Source organism: Drosophila novamexicana, unplaced genomic scaffold, assembly GCF_003285875.2.
Source record: "Drosophila novamexicana strain 15010-1031.04,08,12 unplaced genomic scaffold, DnovRS2.1 tig00000009-arrow-pilon, whole genome shotgun sequence".
NCBI classification, from domain to species: domain Eukaryota; kingdom Metazoa; phylum Arthropoda; class Insecta; order Diptera; family Drosophilidae; genus Drosophila; species Drosophila novamexicana.
Genome location: NW_020824766.1, coordinates 2,162,186 through 2,180,846, shown reverse-complemented (window position 1 = coordinate 2,180,846; position 18,661 = coordinate 2,162,186). Strand labels below are relative to the sequence as shown.

General features: G+C 43.6%; 3 protein-coding genes across 5 annotated transcripts; 2 read left to right on the top strand and 1 right to left on the bottom strand.

The window, feature by feature from the left end:
• Window positions 1–4,604: 4,604 nt before the first annotated feature.
• LOC115767041 lies at window positions 4,605–6,217 on the top strand. 3 transcript variants are annotated; one of them, XM_030711173.1, is made up of 6 exons: window positions 4,606–4,880; window positions 4,939–5,083; window positions 5,139–5,270; window positions 5,336–5,491; window positions 5,548–5,791; window positions 5,858–6,217. In XM_030711173.1, exons 1-6 carry the CDS (start codon window positions 4,753–4,755, stop codon window positions 6,166–6,168), a joined length of 1,116 nt encoding a protein of 371 aa, XP_030567033.1. In that variant the 5' UTR covers window positions 4,606–4,752; the 3' UTR covers window positions 6,169–6,217. The 3 variants fall into 3 exon arrangements, with proteins under 3 accessions (XP_030567048.1, XP_030567033.1, XP_030567040.1); XM_030711188.1 differs by lacking the exon at window positions 5,858–6,217 and having other exon boundaries at window positions 4,605–4,880; window positions 5,427–5,491; window positions 5,548–5,563; XM_030711180.1 differs by lacking the exon at window positions 4,606–4,880 and having other exon boundaries at window positions 5,003–5,083; window positions 5,143–5,270.
• A 112-nt stretch (window positions 6,218–6,329) lies between these two features.
• Window positions 6,330–9,706, top strand: LOC115767033 (uncharacterized transmembrane protein DDB_G0289901-like). Its single transcript, XM_030711162.1, has 5 exons — window positions 6,330–6,640; window positions 6,699–6,843; window positions 6,923–7,054; window positions 7,127–7,282; window positions 7,342–9,706. The coding sequence occupies exons 1-5, from the start codon at window positions 6,513–6,515 to the stop codon at window positions 9,469–9,471; spliced, it is 2,691 nt and encodes an 896-aa protein (XP_030567022.1). The 5' UTR covers window positions 6,330–6,512; the 3' UTR covers window positions 9,472–9,706.
• A 2,287-nt stretch (window positions 9,707–11,993) lies between these two features.
• Window positions 11,994–17,905, bottom strand: LOC115767091 (protein commissureless 1). The gene is made up of 2 exons (XM_030711242.1): window positions 17,203–17,905; window positions 11,994–12,719 (listed from the first exon to the last, which is right to left on the bottom strand). Exons 1-2 carry the CDS (start codon window positions 17,696–17,698, stop codon window positions 12,064–12,066), a joined length of 1,152 nt encoding a protein of 383 aa, XP_030567102.1. The 5' UTR covers window positions 17,699–17,905; the 3' UTR covers window positions 11,994–12,063.
• Window positions 17,906–18,661: the final 756 nt, after the last annotated feature.

Genomic DNA, 18,661 nt, shown 5'->3' with positions numbered 1-18,661 from the left:
CCTTTGCGTTTTATTTACCCAACAGTAGCCTGTCAATGACATCCTATCTCAGGGTTTCTGCGACTCATGCCAACGCATTTCCTTTGCAAACAAGACTCTAATTTCCTTTATTATTTATTTACTTTTAAGTAGTCGCCCGGCTACATACACACATTCATAATAGTCCATTCCCGGACTGACTCCCCTAAAAAGTGGCGCATCATGCCGTGGAAAATATCCTGAGAACAAACTCATTCATAAATCAAGGCTACAGCGATTGTTAATTTTCGATACATCCATGCCATGTTTTTATTTTTTTAAGGGAAACCTCTTAAGTGTTGCTAAGTTGGACGAAAAAAAAAACTGCTTCCTCATGGTTATTTCAGCATGGATGTATTGGAAATATGATAGCCCATGACTTCAAGCCACGGACAGCTGACGAATGCACAAGCGGAGGGGGACTTCTTCGGGCACTTCTTACGCTGCCTGCAGTTGCCTTTTTATAGCTCCTCAAGCAGTTTTATCTTTAGAAGCAATTGGAATATTATTGCCATTTGGTATATAGGTATAGGTAAATATATTTGAAGAGTGTCTTTTTTCATTCTTAGTTATTAAACAAATAAGGCTGAGTCTAAGCGTCTACCCATTTCCTAGCTCTGATTCACGGACTTTCTTCTTATACTCTATAGAACCATTAAGTTTCGAGCTTAACGAATCTTCCACATTTAACAAATTGCCAATAAAAATAAGATTGGAAAAACAAAGTTGTCTGTTTCGAAAATTTCAAGAGAAAAGTTTCTAAAACGTGTTCCAGCAATAAATATCAATTAACTGAGATATACCAAAAGCGAGTCACGGGCTACGATCCGAATATCGAAAAGCAGGCTAATTGCAGCTAGCCGGTGGTCTGGACTCGGGAAAAGAGCTCTGAGTGGCGAGCGCAGGCCAGAAGGAAGTCGTAAAATTGATAAGGACAAAGAACGAAAATGCGCTGCAGGAAAAACTAAGCGATTATGGAATGTCACCAAGGTGCCAGGTCACGTTCCAGTCGTGGTCGCCGTCGTGCTGGATGAGTCACACAGGGCCACGGCATGTTGCGGGCACAGCCTCAGCTCTTTGTGCTCTGGTTGAGCTTATCAGCCGCCGTCGCCACCGCCTGCCTGTTGATAACCAGCTACAAATTTGATGACGCAAGCCAACGCATCTTGCCTAATCCAGGGGAATTTCTTGGTAGTTGCTGCCTCTAATTTGTTGCTCACATTGTTTGATGATGTGACGACGTTTGTGTCGCCGGCTCTTTGAACTTGGCCAGCGGCATCTTATCATCGCTCTGCCCTACTCCACTGGCATAGTCTCTGCCTTATCACGTGGCCCAGCCCTGCCCGGTGTGGTCCTTATCTGGGCATGTACCTCACTTGTCACTGGCTGCCTGACTCCTGCCTGCCGCTCCACTTCGGTGTGGCCTCTACTCATATTTGCATTAGACGAGGTTAAACAACCAGTTGGCATGAGTCGTTTGAATGCCATTGTTGTGATTGTTTTGAAATGCAAGCAACAGTTTTGTTTATCACAGCTCGACCCTGACCTACGCTAAGTCTTTGTATGCTTATCTACATAGATGAGACATGTGATAACAATTCGCACTTATCTCTAACCTTTTATGGGCAGTATTTAAAGAAAACTAATTTAGTATGTTGGCATAAGTCTTAAGACTATCTAGAAACTATTTCATAAGAAATATTTATAGCAGTAGTATGGAATAAAATTACAGACTCAGTCTCAAAGCATTAACAACTTGGTCCCCAATCAATGCACTTATCCCACCACTTTTTGTAGATGCCAAATTGGGGTAGAGATCGAATTTAGCCCACAGCTTCTATATAAAAATATCTACATTTTGCAATATTTTCAGTCGAACGGGTAATTTTAAATTAAAAATTGTTATACTCGAAATTCAGAATATCCGACAAATCAAGGCTTGAACCAACACATGAGTTCAAGGATGCGTAAAATGGGTGTTATGAGCGGCACCCAAAGGCAGAGAATAGGTTCGAACCGCAGCACTACTGAGTACATACGTAGGCGTTGTTGTCGAGTTGTTTCGATGTTGGAATTGTAAATATAGCATATATACTTGGAGCTTCGAGAATGAAGGTACTCTTAAGCGTTTGAGCTGACGATGTAGTTGAGTGTTGAAATATTATTATTATTCTTATTATTATTATTCTTATTATTATTATTATTATTATTATTATTATTATTATTATTATTATTATTATTATTATTATTATTATTATTACTATTATTATTATTATCATTATTATTATTTTTAATGTTATTCGTGCTATATAAATTTATTTATCTTAAAAAATAACAATTTATTATTATTATTTTTTTATTTTTACTATTTCCATCAGCTAAGCCAACTCTACATCCATGCTCAAACCCGGATCTAATTATCTTTGCACTGGATCTTATTATCTCTGTAAAATTCTATGCAATTCCGTAACCTGCTGACTTTTTGTTATTTCAAGCATTTACTATGCCATATTACTCTGGCAACATGTTATAAACTGCATTAGAGGCTTTCGAATGAAATGTCGGCAGCAACAGCTTCCATTTTACAGCCAAATCATAAACACGAACCGAGGCTGATTAAAATTTCATTTCGCACTTCCGACTGGGCTGGCTGTGATTGTTCTATTGGGTGTTGGGCAGTGGGCACCCTCTGCTATGATGGTAGCCAGCGGGCCAGACGGCCAGGGTTGCAAATGCCCCAAATGTAGTGCTCGTAAAAACTGCAGCGACAACCGCAGCACGACGTCGGCACTGCAATGCAGCAGCAAAAATGTCAGCGGTGCTTCAAGTTTTATGGCGCTCCTCGCAAATGGCTATGAGAATGTATCTAAGCCGACTGGCCCGGACCTGGGCTTGGGCCTGACTCTGTTATGCTGCCTCTAAATTCGGTTAGGGCTAAAACGTAAAACTGGCTGGGGCATCGCGCGCATGGAAGAAGCTCAGCAAAGGCAGCGCCAACGTCAGCATCGTAAATAAATTTTGCTCGTAATTAATTTTGCATGCAAGTCAGCTAAAGACAGCGAGATGGAGACTGAACCTCCGAGACAGACTATATAGTGCCCGGCACATAATTTGTATATAGTGCGTAGTCGTGGTATCGCCAGTTCTCAGTTCTCGGTTCTCGGTTGTCGGCTGTCAGTTTTGGGAGTTAATAAACGACGCACACGGCAGCTGATTTTGAATGCCGCTTGACGTTTCATGATGGACCCGGGCATCCAATTTTGATATGCCAAATGTGTCGCTAAATGATTCTTTTTATTGGCAGCGGGTTTGCCCACCTGTCTGCCTGGCCCCCTCCCCCAGCGCCGCCTGCTCACCTGCCTGTCTAGGCGTGTGCGGCGTGCGTTGCGCATACGCCCCGTGTGACGACACAGCTTGTGACTGGCATTAGCTTACGACTTGGCTTCGTTTCGGTTTTTGTATGCAAATGGGGCTTCAATCGGACGGTGGTAGGGGCAAGAGTTGCGGTGGGGGCGGGAGCGGGACTGTTGGTGTTGATTGCTTTGGCTGTTTGCATAAGCCTCATGGAAAACTTTTGCTCTGGCAGATCGAGAGCTGCGTACGAGGTTCAAGCTTTGAGTTTGCATTGCATTTGCCAGGCAGCTCATTAGTGTGCTTGTTTGTTGTTCCTGTTGTTGTTGTTACTGTTGTTGTTGCTGCTCTAGCATTATTTGTTTGACATTTTTAACACTTGACGTTGACAGTTCGCCGTGTTTTTGTGCCTTTACGTTAGTCACATTATACGTACTCAAATTTGCCAAACAAGCGTAAATCAGTTTGCTGCATTTACCAAAGTTGTTCTTGTTGCTGTTTTGCATCTGCTGTTAATTTGTGTTGACTTTATGTGTTAGCTTGTTGTCTGCCTGCCCTTGCTATTCCTTTGTTTGTCAATGCTTCAGTTGCAAAAATTGTCTAGCTAAGTCTCGCAGCTGTGCCGTGAGAGCTGATGATGAGCTTCAAATTAGCTGAGATCAGCGGTAGTTGCAAATATTGATTAAGACTTGGGCTTAAGACGTATACATATTAATACTCTTGTCGAGGGTGTTATAATTTTGTCATGAAATATGTATCGCATAACGGAAGATGTTCCCAAACCCATGTCGAAGTCTACAGGATATTTACTTATAATAATGCAGCTGTTGAAATCGGATTGATTGATAAAATGATTGATTGATTTAACAAGACACCGGAAAGATATTTGGATAAGAGCTATGTAAAGATTGAAGTTAGAAGTAAGGTGGGAAATCAGATAAATTTCTTCTCTTCACAGAGAGGCGCCTCCAAACAATAAACCTCTGCGACCTACTAACAAGGCGAATTATTTAAATCCTATTAGTTTATTAGGCTATGCTTACATAGCAAATACCCTAAAGCTACACTATACCCTACTTTCATGGTCTTTGGCTAGGTGGATCACAACAAAACAAATTCAGAGACCAACTTGACAAATTGAGAATTTTAAAAACAAAATCAGTGAGCAGTAAAATCAAGTCTGCTATGACTTTAAATAGGTGTAAAGTGAATAAAAAAAAAAAAAACAAAAAAAAAATTAAAAAAAAATAATAATAATGTTTTCCATACACATAATACACAACATAATTGTTAAGTTTCATATATTCTGACTGCACTCTTAGCGGATGGCATTAAAGTTGAAGTGAATGTTGCATTTGGTTGCCCAGCCCAGGGACAAAAACTATGTACTCCGCGCATAATGTCTACTATGCATATAGGAGGGCTCGAAAAAAGTTTTCGGTGAAAACCTATTTATTGTTGTTCCTATGGCTAATCCTGGCATTGGTGCAGTGGGTGGTGGTCTGTCTAGTGTAAGTGCAATCTAGCGAATGGGGCATTCTACAGCTGACTCGAACTGCCCGATCACAGCGATTCTATAAGGGAAATATTCTGGAAGCACTATTACATCAGCATTGCGGCTTTTCTGATCGCCATTCTGCTCTTCGCACTGTTTCTGTTCTTTGAAAACCTGCGTTTCAATAATGTGGTGGGCTTCATAATGTCGTTTTTCATTGTGAGTATATAGATTCCATTTCCATTTGCAAATAAAATCTCTTTCTTCCATCTAGGTAGAGCTCCAAATCATTGCGACATTCGCGCTGGTCGCCCGCGCCTATTGGGCGGAAATGCTCATGTACTTTTGTATCTGCGCCGTGCTCCTGTTCATATTCGTAGCCATAGGCATTGCCTTGCCCAGGAAGGTGAGTAGCATTCGTCAGCCCTGTTGCTAAGCGAGTTTCCAACAGATCATGTGAGTTCGCTTCAGATGGACCTTACGCTCCATGTGGCTCTGCTATTCATTCTGGCCTTTCTCTTCTTGCTCATCGCCGTCTTCTTCCTTATGCTGCATCTGATAGTGCCCGAGTGCGAGGGCTATGCGTACGTACTCGTCCAGATACCCATCAGCATAACTATGTTGTTTGTAAGTTGCTGGGATTAGTCTGCCATCATCAACAAATGCATTCCAGTTTCCTTCAGTTTGTCATGTATCATGCGCAAACGATTCACGGGCGGCGCTTTGCGGAGATGCGACTGCATGATTATTGCCTTGGATCGCTGATTCTGTTCCATGACTTTCTTATCATATTTTGGCTGACAATATACTGGCAGGTTTGGGGCAGACTGGTCACGCCCTCTGATTGGGGCACGACCGAAGCTAAAACGACCGCTAGTGCCAGGGCTTTAGATCTTGGAGATGACGACTTCGCTGTCGATTACGAGAGTAAGTCAAGCAGATACTCTAAAAACTCCTGGCAGTCTCTCAAATGTACTTCTTCGCTTTTTGTAGCTAAACCGATGTATATGCCGAAGAGATTAAACCAATTTAGACCGACGTCAAATTGCGAAACAACCGATTTGACGATAACCCACGATTTTATGCCGAATGACAATAAACGCCTTACAGCAGTTCCTAAAGACAGCAACTGGGCTAATATATGGGCTGAGTCAAGGCAGAATCCTGCTCAGAATTCTCCAGCAAGTGACGAAGGGATTCTAGATGCTAATATCGAAGAGCCCAGCCCAAGTCCAGCAAATGAAGCCGACGACATGAGTGCAGCAGATAAATCCTCGACAGCTGAATATATTTTCGATGAATGAGGACCATACCAATAAAATGAGGCAGAAAATAAATGAAATGATAAGGAAAAACATTAATTCTCTCAATATATTCCGTGTATCTTCTTTGTTTGGGGGCTAATTCGAATAGTTGCCTTTGCCAGTTTTGCTGCTGTCTAAACAAATGTCATTCGATTCGGTTTTTTTTTTAGGCAGATTAGTCAGAATTAATGTTAGAAATATTATTAATGTCTTGTGTTTGTGAAATTCGCAGTTGATAATTGTCTTTTTTTGCTTGTAGTTTATTTTCACACAAAATTCTGAGTAAATGTTGAGCCCTACGTAGACAGTACGTCTACTGATTCCTGTCCTATAAATGGAGCGACATGAGTGCCACCTACGAGAACTATGTTTATTACAAGAAAGCGCGCCGAAGGTTTTCCCTTAAGACCTATATACTTTTGCTTGTCTGGCAGATTTTAGCCATTGTGCAGTGGGCCGTCGTTTGCCTCATGTGAGTAAAATTACTTTAAATTATTACCTTACTGAATTGTTGTGTATCCTACATGCAGAGATGAAATACGGGACTTCTTCGTTGAGTACTATTATATCTGCTTTGTGGCATTTATTTTGGCAATTCTCCTGTTTGGTATCTTCATATTCGTTGAGAAGCTGCGTTACATCCCGGTATTGAATTTTATAGTCTGCTTAATAATTGTAAGTTTCAATTACCAGACTCTATGGCAAGCAATCTGTAGCCATGAAATACCCTAACTTTCACATGATTTTTTTTCAGGTCGAGCTGCAAATTATAGCGCTGTTTGCCTTAGTCGCTCGCACGTACTGGATGGATCTAATAATATTCTTTGTTATATGTTTTGTGCTTCTTTGGCTGTTCATTCTGATTGGTTCGGTACTTCCGAGGAAGGTGGGTACTTGTATTTGTTTATATATATTATCGCAGATCTTGCTGTATTTAATACGTGTAAATATCCTTTAGCTTGACCTGACCTTAGATGTGGCCATATTATTCATTGTCGGCTTTCTGTTCCTAGCTATTGCCATATTTTTTTTGATGTTTCGATTCTTGGTACCCCAAGTGCAGATACATTCATACATAGTCTTCGAAGTCGCAGTGACCATAATTATTCTGTTCGTAAGTTTCCATTTATTTCTAGATGATCGGAGCCCGGCTAATTCCAGACATTTTCTCAGTTTGTCATGTACCATGCGCAAACCATCAACGGCGGTCGATTCGCCGAGATGCGTCTGAACGACGCCTTACTGGGATCGCTAATTCTTTTCCACGACTTCCTTATTATTTATTGGTTAACTTTCTACTGGCAAATCCTAGAGAGGCCTTTCTCGCCCGACAATTGGGAATATCTTTCCACAGTGACCGATACGACCTCAACGGCCAGGACTACTCCTAAAGACGATAAAGATAAAGGGGATGCTAACAAAGTACAAGACGAGATTCATATAGACGAGGAGCAAGATGATAACGAAGATGAAGTCGAAGATAAGGACGGAGACGGCGGCCAAGGGGATGATAAAGAAGAAGACGTTGAGAAAGTAAAAAGCCGAGCCCAAGATCGTGGTCAAGAGCAAGAGGAGGACGCAGAAGAGGACGAAGGGACGAATGCAAAAAGAAGAAAAAAACCAAGTTTCAACACAGGTGGGGACGATGATAGGGGCACTGGTTCCAAGAGAGGCTCTAAAAAAGAGTCCAGGAGAAGGTTGTATTCGCCTAAAAACCCCAAGCTACACGCACAAGGAAACCAGGATGCGGGCTCTGCTGCCGACGCGAGCAGCGGCCATGTTGCTGGTGTAGTTAGTGGAGACAAGGCAGATGGGGCTGCTGGTGGCGTGGTCATGAACGAACCTAAAAGCGCCAGAATTAATGCTGTGGGAGACAAATCAGCTGTCGATGACACCAAATCCTCCAGTGTGACCACGGTAGAAGGCGCAGAGCCAGGTGCAGCGGCAGATGAAGATGGAGCACTGTCCGTTGGAGCCTCTGCCGAAGAGCCCAAAACAAATGATGAAGCAGGTGAAGATGCTGAAAGATTGAATGTAGATTTTGCAAGCGGCGCAGTTGAAGACGGGCAACACGCAGGAGCTGCTTACGATGCTGGTCGCGCAGGCGCAGACGCTGATGGGGGTGAAGTGGACGGTGAAGCCGGAGAAGACAATTCAGTTGGTAAGGATTCTGTTGATCCGCTGGGAAGAGACCAGTACTCAGGGAATATTAATGCTGGAGATGATCCCGGTGGTGCCGCCGGTGGTGACGTTGGAGGTGACGTTGGAAGTGTCGCTGCTGGTGACGATGGAGGTGACGTTAGAGAAGTCGGTGGAGCCGCCTATGGTGCCACCGATGGTGCCGCCGGGGGTAATGCAGATGGTGACGTTGGAGGTGACGCTGGAAGTGTCGTTGGTGGTGATGTTGGAGGTGACGTTGGAGAAGACGTTGGAAATGTCGGTGGTGACGTTAGAGGTGTCGTTGGAGGAGACTTTGGAGGTGTCAGTGGTGCCACCGGTGGTGCCACCGATGCTGCTACCAATGCTGCCGCCGGAGGTAACACCGGTGGTGACTTTGCAGGTGATGCTGGAAGAGTCGCTGGTGATGTTGGAGGTGACGTCGGAGGAGACGTTGGAAATGTCGTTGGTGGTGAGGTTGGAGGAGACGTTAGAGATGTCAGTGGTGCCACCGATGCTGCCGCCGGAGGTAATACCGGTGGTGACTTTGGAAATGACGTTGGAGGTGCCGTTGAAAGTGCCGTTAGTGGTGATGTTCGAGGAGACGTTAGAGACGTCAGTGGTGCCACCGGTGGGGCCACCGATGCTGCCGCCGGGGGTAACACCGGTGTTGACGTTGGAAGTGACGTTGAAGGTGATGCTGGTGGTAACGCGGTTGTTGGCGGAGGCCCAGTTGTTGGTGCTGCGGACCCCGTAGATGGCGCTGGCTCAGGCGCAAGGGAAATTGAGGGCACAGGTGGTCATGGTGGTGGAGTTATTGAAGGTGACTCTGGCGCAAATGCAGTAGCAGGAGCAGGAGTCAATCCAGACATATATTTAGGGCCAGAAGAAACCGGCAGTGCAGGCGCAGATGGAGACACTGGGAGCTACGTAAATAACGCTGCTGGTGCAGATACGAACGAGCCTGCCAATGGTCATGTAGATGGCCCTGATGGAAACCCTCAGTACACTGGTAAAGAGGCAGATGGAGTGGGCGATGAAGGTGTCAATGCTGATGGCGCAGCTGGAGGCGTAGGTGGCTCTGAAGGAGACTACGACGGAAGAGCCGAGCGAAGAGGAAAGCGTAAGATCTGGAGAAGGAGGTGAAGCAGTTGGAGGTCAGATGGAAGCTGCCACAGGCTCGATTTGAAAGTGCAAATGTTTTGGATGGCAATGTGAATATCTCGACTATAAGAGCTTAAGATCCTGATAACGTTAAATAATATCTAATTCTACTTGAGGGCAACGAATTTACCCTTCAAGCATACACTGTACATACGGAAAGCCAATAAACAGATATTTGTGATTGTCAGTTTACACATACAACATATCAATATTAATAACTAATAATATTTACGCTTACAATGTAGTTGTCTTTCTACTAACAGGTGACTAAAAAATGACTAAACCAACGATTTATCACTCAAAAGTCAAATCACAACAACACCTGTTCAATGAACTCCACCTGTGAAAAAGACAAAAGAAAACCGTTCGACCAATTACGACCAGAGCACGTGCAGACCCCATAAAAACGTACGAGTACAGCAGATAAATATATTACCCGTAACACATACTTTAGCGTACCTATCCAGACCCACATCTTGGCGAACCTTAACAGTTCGAGCATACTTTAAACGAGAGAGGTATGAGTATTATGTCCGTTCTGGATGAGACCCATTCGAATTTGTACTCAACCTATTTAAAATTTATTTTTATAAAAGAAATTATAAATAGTGAAATTTAAGAAAAATTCAATTAAATTAGGAAAGTGTAAACAAAATTCGTATTCAATATGTTTCCCTTATCAAATACAAGTTTGCATCCAATAGTAAAACATCGTAAGGGTATTTCAATTAGTTAAGTGGCATTCATTGATTTTAGCAGTTGTTAAAGCTTAAAGAGTATCTGATTGTCGGCTACTAACAACTTGTTTGCCTGCTGTGATATTTTTGTTGTGCATTACAGCAAATCATGGCAAGAACGCAAAACACGACCGCGACACAAACCCAACGCTGACTGCAACTGCAAATGCTGCTGGTGTTGATGTCAGTGCCAGGTTCCAGACCCACTCACCACGCCCCGTTCCCCACGTCCCACGCCCCTTTGGCCAGTTTAGCTGGTAGTCACTCATGACTGTGACCTGAACCAGATACACGATGCACGATAATATAATTTATGGCCCTGTTTTGGTGTTTGTTGCTCCGCTGCGTTATGGTATGTTTGATGTGGCGTGTTACGACGTCCATCCGTCTGTCAGTCACTCAGTCCATCCGTCCATCCGTCCATCAGTCGGGCAGTCGGGCGGTCGGTCTGTCCCATGTCGACTCATCAACAAATCGTACATTTGAATACAAATTGCAGCATTAGCAGCTGAGGCGCAGAAGCTTCAACAAAAGTGTCAAATTTGACATGAAATTATTTATGCTAACAACAACACATGAACTTCACCTGGTTATGCAGGTAAATTGAGTTTCCCCCGAGTCAGCCAAATAACAGTTAAGAGAGTTTATTTTGATTTTCATACTTGTTATATTTCTTTACCATATTTGACAATATTTAATTATTTATTTAGTTAATTCATGAAGTTCTTTTAGCTATAGATTTTTAGCTTCAGTGTATATGTTTATGTAATTAGTTTCTGTAATTCAATTATTTTTCTTTTCTAGTTTTAGTAACTGCAACATTTTATGAACTAACTGTGCTTGATCAAGAGGTGCCACTGTAAATGAAACCAATTTTCAACAATTTGATTGCTTTCATAAAATCAATAAATAAATAAAGAAATATTTATACACATGCAGCCAGTTGCAAAACTCTTTGAGAATTGCAAGCATATAAATCATAATGTTGCCTGCTTGGGCGCAGCTTGTTGATTTTCCGGCATTAAATTATGCAAACAAGCTTATCCCAGGCGCACATCATGATTATCTTGGCCAGTTATTGTTTTTTTCGGGTTAGATTAACTGGCTGTTAGTATATGCTTTGGGCCACAAACGTGTTGTTGCTCTAAGCCAATCTCTGCCGCTTGGGCCAACATCACGTACGCAATTTTGAGGCGAACAAACAAAACTCAAATATTTCAGTTGCTGTAGGGCAGACTTGAAAAAGGATTTGGCAGCTGGTGCATTGCATGTTTAGTTGCCAGGATTTAATATCTTAGGCAAACAATGATCAAAAGTAAGAAATAAATAAAATAAAAGTGTTGTATTTAAATATTGATTGCTTGAATCGTTTTTTCTAGCATAATTTTTAATATTTTTATATATATATTTTGTTTTTTCGATATTTTTCATTAACATTTAGGCTTAATCGATAGGCAATTTGTTTAAATTACTTTATTTAGATACAATAAATAATACTCAGTCTTGCATAATACACGATATAACAAATAACTAAAACGAAATTAAATCATTTACACGTATAGGAGCTGTAGTTGGTGAATGTGTGTGTGTGTGTGTGTGTGTGTGAGTGTGTGTGAGTGTGTGTGTTTATAGGTGCCTACTTAGATTCATCCAACTTGATGGGGGCAGCTGATGCAGCTATTTACAAGTGACTAAGCATGTAAGCATGATCCCTAACCCCAATCCAAAATCAGGCCCAATTCTCTATCCCCAGCCCCATCGCCATCCCCAGCCCTAATCCCTGTCCCCTTACCCTTTCCCTGGCCCTTGTCCCAACCCCACTTTAGTTGCTGGCCAATCACGCGGCAACAACAACAACCAATGAGGCGCAATCATCATCAACAGCTGCCGCCGGCAGCAAAGTTTCTGCCGCAGCTGTCGACGCTGCACTGGACGCCCCATTTCGATGCACCAGCTCATTCCGCTGCTCCAGCTCATCCGGCATGTTAATGCAAATGGCTGGCGAGGCTTTGTCCTCCAGTGTCTGTGTCTGTATCTGTGTCTGTGCCTGCGTCTGTGTCTGCGTCTGCTCGTCTGTTGCTGACAGTTTGCACTTTTGCAGCTTATTCAAACTGCACTGCTGCACTGCGTCCTTTTCCCAGCTGCTAATGCACGCACGCTGATTATTGTGACTGTGACTGTGATGATGATGATGATGGTGCACAGCCGCCAGGCTGGGATACACAAACTTCATGCCGTAGGCAAAATGACGCGGCTGATGATGCAGCGCCTCATCGTAGCTGGGCAGCCCGGTGGCAATTGTGTAACAGGGCGGCGATTCAATTTGATAGAAGGCCGCCTCATTGCCCCCGGCCGTTGCACTGCCGGCAGCGCTGGCGACGCCGCTGCCAGCGGCAGGCTGCTGCAGGAAACGGCAGCTGATCAGGTGATGACTGGCGCCATGCGAGGAGTAGGAGTCGTCGGCGGCATGAATCTGTGCGCGTATGTCCTTGTCTGCAAATACGAAAACGGGTACAAAAGTTGTTTAGTTCCAGTTGCAACAGCAAGCAGCAAAGTTTTTGTGTTTTTCCATTCTTGGTCGGCCCTCCAACTTTGACTTTGATTTTGACAGACGTCTCATTAGTTTGTTTGTCGAATCCCACACACACACACACACACACACACGAAAGACACTTGTTGGATTGGATTGGAGGCGAGCGAAGAGAGAAAGGACTTTGGCATTAAATTCAATTTAGCGTAAAGGCGCAAACGGTTGAACTTTGTCAATGGCAGGACATGAGCAGGAACCTCTGCATCTTTTATTGAAAAGACAGAAACAAAAAAAGACGCAAAAAACACAACAGAGAATAACTGCGGGTACAGGAGGAGAGAGAAAGTTTTTGTGCCGACCGGAAATGCCTGTGAGCTTGGCCGGACAGCCAAAGTTGGCCATACACAACAACCCGCCGTCTGGCTGGCTGACAGACAACAACAACAACAACAGCAACAACAACAACAACAAGTAGGCAATAACACGCCGGAAGTGCGCGCGTGGCACAAATGAAACGAACGAAGCGAAAAAAAGGAGAGAGAACGAAATAAATATTGAAGAAGTTGCAGCAATGCAGAGAGAGAAAAAAAGCCGCCCCGAGAAGTATGCAACGGCAAATGTTAAATTTGTAACATGCCACAAGCCGCAAAATGTTTATGCTTGAAATTAAACAAAATCGACTTTAGTTAAGACTGTAATAACAGCAGAGAATTATCCGTTAATATCCGAATTTATGCAGAAATTATTCGAATATAATACGAAGCTCGTTTACAGTACTTTGGCAAGGACTTGCCAGAGAGAAAACAGCAGCTTATTGAAAAAATATTCTATGGAAATTGTAAGCTTATAGTTCTTTTGGCTTTTGTTGTTTGCCGTGCCGCAAATTGTTGCGGTGATTAAATGCAATTTAAGCTGCATTTATTAAATGAAAGCCACCTTGTGCTTTATGCAATTGAAAGTCTGGACAACTTTTTAATTGTCAGCGCAAACGTTTTATATTTTCACTTTTGTTTTGTGCTCAATTTTAATTAATTTATTTGTATTATTTGATTTTTGTTGTTTTTTGTTTGTGCTTTTACAAATATTTCGGCCAAATGGCATACCATTAAAGCGACTGGCCGCCTCTTTGGGCGGAGGCGTGGCACATGTTGTGAGCGAAAAAAAATGTGCACATTACAATATTAAAACAGAGCAGCAGCAGTCACACGGCCAGTACTCGTACACATACTGGCAGCAGTCACTGTACTGCTGTTGCTGGCAGCGGTTGTTGATTTATTGTTATAACTGTAGCGCAAGCTCGTATATTTTTGGGTGCTGTCTGGTCGAGGACTTTCACAGAGTCCCCATTTGACTTTTGTTTCATTTTTTGATAGACAGACGGCAAACACGGCCAACAGGGGCAGCAACAATGCGGCCGCAGTGGGCGTGGCACACACACACGCACACGCACTCATATTTTATGCAAGTGTTCGAAAAAAAGACCAAAAGCTGAGTGTGTCCCATGGCCAGGCAAGGCGTTGGGGATTGGGCGGCGCAGCTGTAACGCAGTTGGCTGGGTTAACAAAAAAAATTAGCACGCCATTTGTTTTTGGCTTTTGTTACATCGGTGGCAGTTGGCAGCTCCTTTTTGCCGTTGCGCCCGAATGTATGCAACAATTTAAATTCATTGCAATGAGCTGACGAATGCTGAAGGACCAACAATTGAGCTCGACTCGCTGAGCGCTTTTTTTTTGTTTATTTATTTATTTGCACAGCCGCGCACATTCTATATATGGATTGTTGTTTTTCATAAATGTCTGTTAATTTTTTTAACACGCTCGCTGGTTTGGTGGCGGGTTGGGGGGAGGGGGGCCGCAGTTTTATTACATTTAATCGGTTTTGCAGGTGATACCAATGAAAGCTGAGCGTTGAGTGAGGCTCAAATTAAAATTTGCGGCTATAGTGCTTTATTTAACTTTGATTCGAGTTTATCCGGCATTATCCGAATTTATCCAGAATGCACAAAACGTTTGTGGCATGAGAAAACAAGGTTCCCTTGTCAAATTGCAGCCCCAATATTAAATATTACTCTATTTAAAAACAAGCAAACAGTTTTCCAGCCAGCACTAAACGCTGTCGAGCAGCAAAACAATTTGGTTAATTACAACTCTCAATTTGCGTTGGCTAAATGAAAACCAAAGCGCCAACAAACATTGTTAGAAAAAAAACTATATATATATATATATATATATGGCTGGGGAAAAGTCAGAGAACAGTTTGGTAGTTTTTCGTGCAGCCACAAAAGCCATTAAAAATTGAAAAGACTCGCAGAGCTAAGAGCAAGTTTTGGCTGTTAGTTTTTGGCCGGGCCAAGGGAAAATGTGCTGCGCTTAATTACATTTTTAACGGAAGTAAATTATGCACAACCTATACAACATAATAAACAGTGGCAGCAGCAGGAGCAGCAGGTCCTGTTACGTCCTAACGCTTTCATTTACAACTGCCTGGCCCCGCTGGCTGTTGTCCTGTTAATAAATTCAGTTGTGTGCGGCTCTAATTGATAACAAGCCAAAACTTGCTACACGCTGAGTGCTTGCGCCATGCGTGTGTGTGTGTGTGAGAGAGTATCTGTGTGTGTGTGTGTGTATCCTGGCTTAATAAATAAACTGTAAGACCAGGCAGAGGCTGCTTGGCATCTCAGGCTCGTTAAGTATTTATAAGGTAAGCACACTGTGTGAGCAGCGACAACAAAGCACGTGCAGCAGACGGGGCAAGGCTGGCAGAAGGGGCGTGGCGTGGCGGAGCATTAAACGCAGAAAAGCGTGCTACGAAAATCGAGCAAACTTAAGCCAAAGTTGCTTAATTATAAATGACACACGTGTGCGGCAGAGCCAACCACAAGCACATATATTTATATATATATACACTGCCTAGGCCCTATCTATGTAGGCCAGTCTAACAACACGTAACACGGTAATACGGCAAAAGCGAAAAGTAAAACCTACACGACACTAACGAAACTAATTAGACGCACAGGCGCCCCAAAAAAATAAAGCGACCAGCACACATATCGCTCAAATTGATATTTTACGTAGTGCCCGACCTGACCCCCCCACCCCCGTGTCACTGTCTCTTTCTCCTGGCCAACATTGTTGTGGGGCGCAAAGTTTTTAAGGCTCGTTAGCACGAAATTGACAGTTTGACAGTTGAGTTGGCCATACTTTAATGCCACGGCCTTTGGCCCCTCACAGCTTGTGCAACACTCTCTCCCTCTCTCTCTCTCTCTTTCTCTCTCTCACTCTCTTACTGTTTCTTTCCGGCTCTGGCCTAAATAAATCATTTGGCTAAATTGGTCTGCAAAAAGTTTGACACTCGAGTTGAGACTTGTTTAGTTTCGTACTTTCCTAGTTGGCCCAGGTTTTGGCCCAGCTTGTTCAAGTGTTTCTCTCTCTCTCTCTTTCTCTCTGTGTGTGTGTGTGTGCACAGCTCGTTTGCTTCTAATTATGTGTAAAGTGCCTAAGCATATGATTTACTTTTCGGTATTTGTTTCAAGCTCTTAAACGCACAAGCTGCACAAGCAACAGGTTTTGGCCAAGAACTGGATTTAGTTCAAGTTGAATTTTTAGCCAGAATTGATGTTGCTTTTGCTACAAAAATTTCCATGCTAAAAAAAAAATTGCCTCAAAAGTTGACAGCTGCTAAGAGTTATGGAATTTTATTTTCAATATATTTTGGTATTTTCATGCTGTGGCCCTTTTACAGCTAGTTTTTGGTTTTTAACGGCATAATTTCCTAACTGTTGCTGAGCTAAGACAAAATTACCCCCATCACAATAATAATGCCCATGCATCAGCCGTCTCACTCCTACTCATTGTGCACACACACTCTCTCTCTCTCTCTCTCTCTCTCTCTCTCTCTCTGCGTCTCACGCTATCAGCACAAAAAGTCACAAAAACAACAAAACGGTAAAAAGAGCAACAAATTTCGCACAGCTTCCACATTATCACGCTCATAAAAGAGGCGTGCGGCGCGGTTAGGGAGTGGCTCTGATAGGTGCCTGGGTCAATTTAATATTATAAATATGCAGCACATATATTTTGTGGCATCATAAACTTGTGTATCTAAAATTACAGCAGACAAACCATGGGAATGCGAAGCGCCTGACAATTTCGAAGCGCGCCAAAATTTATGAGACTGTCGGCCATAACAGTGCTGAGTGTAGAGTGGGGGGGTGGGGGTGGGAGAGTGAAGAGAGGTGGGAGTTGGGTTTTATTCTGCACTTTATATTGTTTAGCCTGGCAGCCAAAACAGCTGGATAAATGGCCGTTGATAAGGTCGCACCCCAAACAGGGAGACAGAAAAAAAAAACAACGACAACGACAACATTTTGATGAAAGTCACAAGGTCTGCACATAAAAGGGGGGGGGGGCGGGCATGGGCAAGGGGCGTCTGTCCGTGAATACTTACTGCATTTTTTCCAGGTCCGAAACTTGCGATAGAAATAACAGCTGAACATAATGAAGACCAGGGAGAGCAGCACCAGCGAGGTGACCACGCCAATCCACAGATAGTTGACAATGGCATGCATGTCCGCATCGCCAAAGATTTGCTCCCACACGGAATTGGCGTCCGCATCGTTGTGCTCGCGCAGATCCGCCAGATCCAGCACCACCGAATTCGACAGCTGCTCCGTGCTGATGCTGGCCGGCGGCGACGAATCGTAGCTAACGGCCGCATTGCCAATCCGCTGCAGCAGCGTATTGAACGAGTGCAGTGCGTCAATGTGGCGCAGATCGTGCGCTGTGGGTATCTCGAATGTGATTTGGTTCTGCTGCATGTGCTCCGCGATGGCGGCGGGACTCATGCTGCTAGCCGGTGCGGAGATGTACTCGGCGTATAGCTCCCCGCTGCTGACCGTTGTCTCCGGCAGCGGATAATCCGTAGTTGTGATGGGTAGCGACATTTTTGGAATCTTCTTCTTTTGTTTGTTGTCGTTTTCTTTTTTTTTATTTTTTATCACTTGGAACACTGATTCGCGTATGTTATTCTTGTTGTTGTTGTTGTTGTGTAGTTGGCACACGCGTCACGAGACGTAAACAAAAGGCAGTCTATAAATATGCATTGGTCGAATTGAAGTTCGATATGGCTTTTAAAGTTGGCCCGCGCAGTGCGTCCGTTCGCTGTGGCGGTTCGTTGTTGACTGAATTGACTCGCACGATGCGAGCGCTAGGTAAAGTTGCTGCCCGATACGCGACAAGGGAAATGCACTCGGAGAGTGCCGGCTGCAGCTGAGTGAGTGACAAGTGCTTGCTTGCTCGCTCGCGCTCTCTCGGGGATATATTTACGCTCACTCAGACGCTCGCCTTCTCAACTTGAGTGCACTGCCAGCTGAGTTCTTATGTTCAAGTCCTTTGGCCTTTAAGAAGCGTTTGCAATTTTTGCCGCATGTTTTTTGTGGGTTTTATTTTTTGAAATGTTCAACGTCCTCATTGCTGACCCAGTTTGAAGCGGTTGCCTTTTTGGCCAGCAAAGACAAAAGACGTCGTCGCATTGGTTAAAGAAAACTTCGCCCCGGTCACGTTTTGTGACGCATTTCGCAGCGTTTAAAGTTTTCGAGTTTTCAAGTTTTTCAAGCAAAAACCAAATTGCAGCAACCAAAACTTCCACAACGCTTATAATGAAAAGTGACTCGCTCACCTGCGCGGGGCTGCGGGGTATTCGATAAGCTGCAGCTCGGTCGGGGATTTATGGACAGGGTGAGCCAAACTAACAGCAGGAAAACATGGTTCTAGTTGGAGGAAACTTTCGAGCTGTTCATTGGTTTTTACGGTTATGCTGAAGAGTTTAGAGCGCACACAAATTTGTGTAGCTCTAAATTGTGCTTAAATCATTTTATTAACTGTTAAAAAAAACAACTATCAAGAAA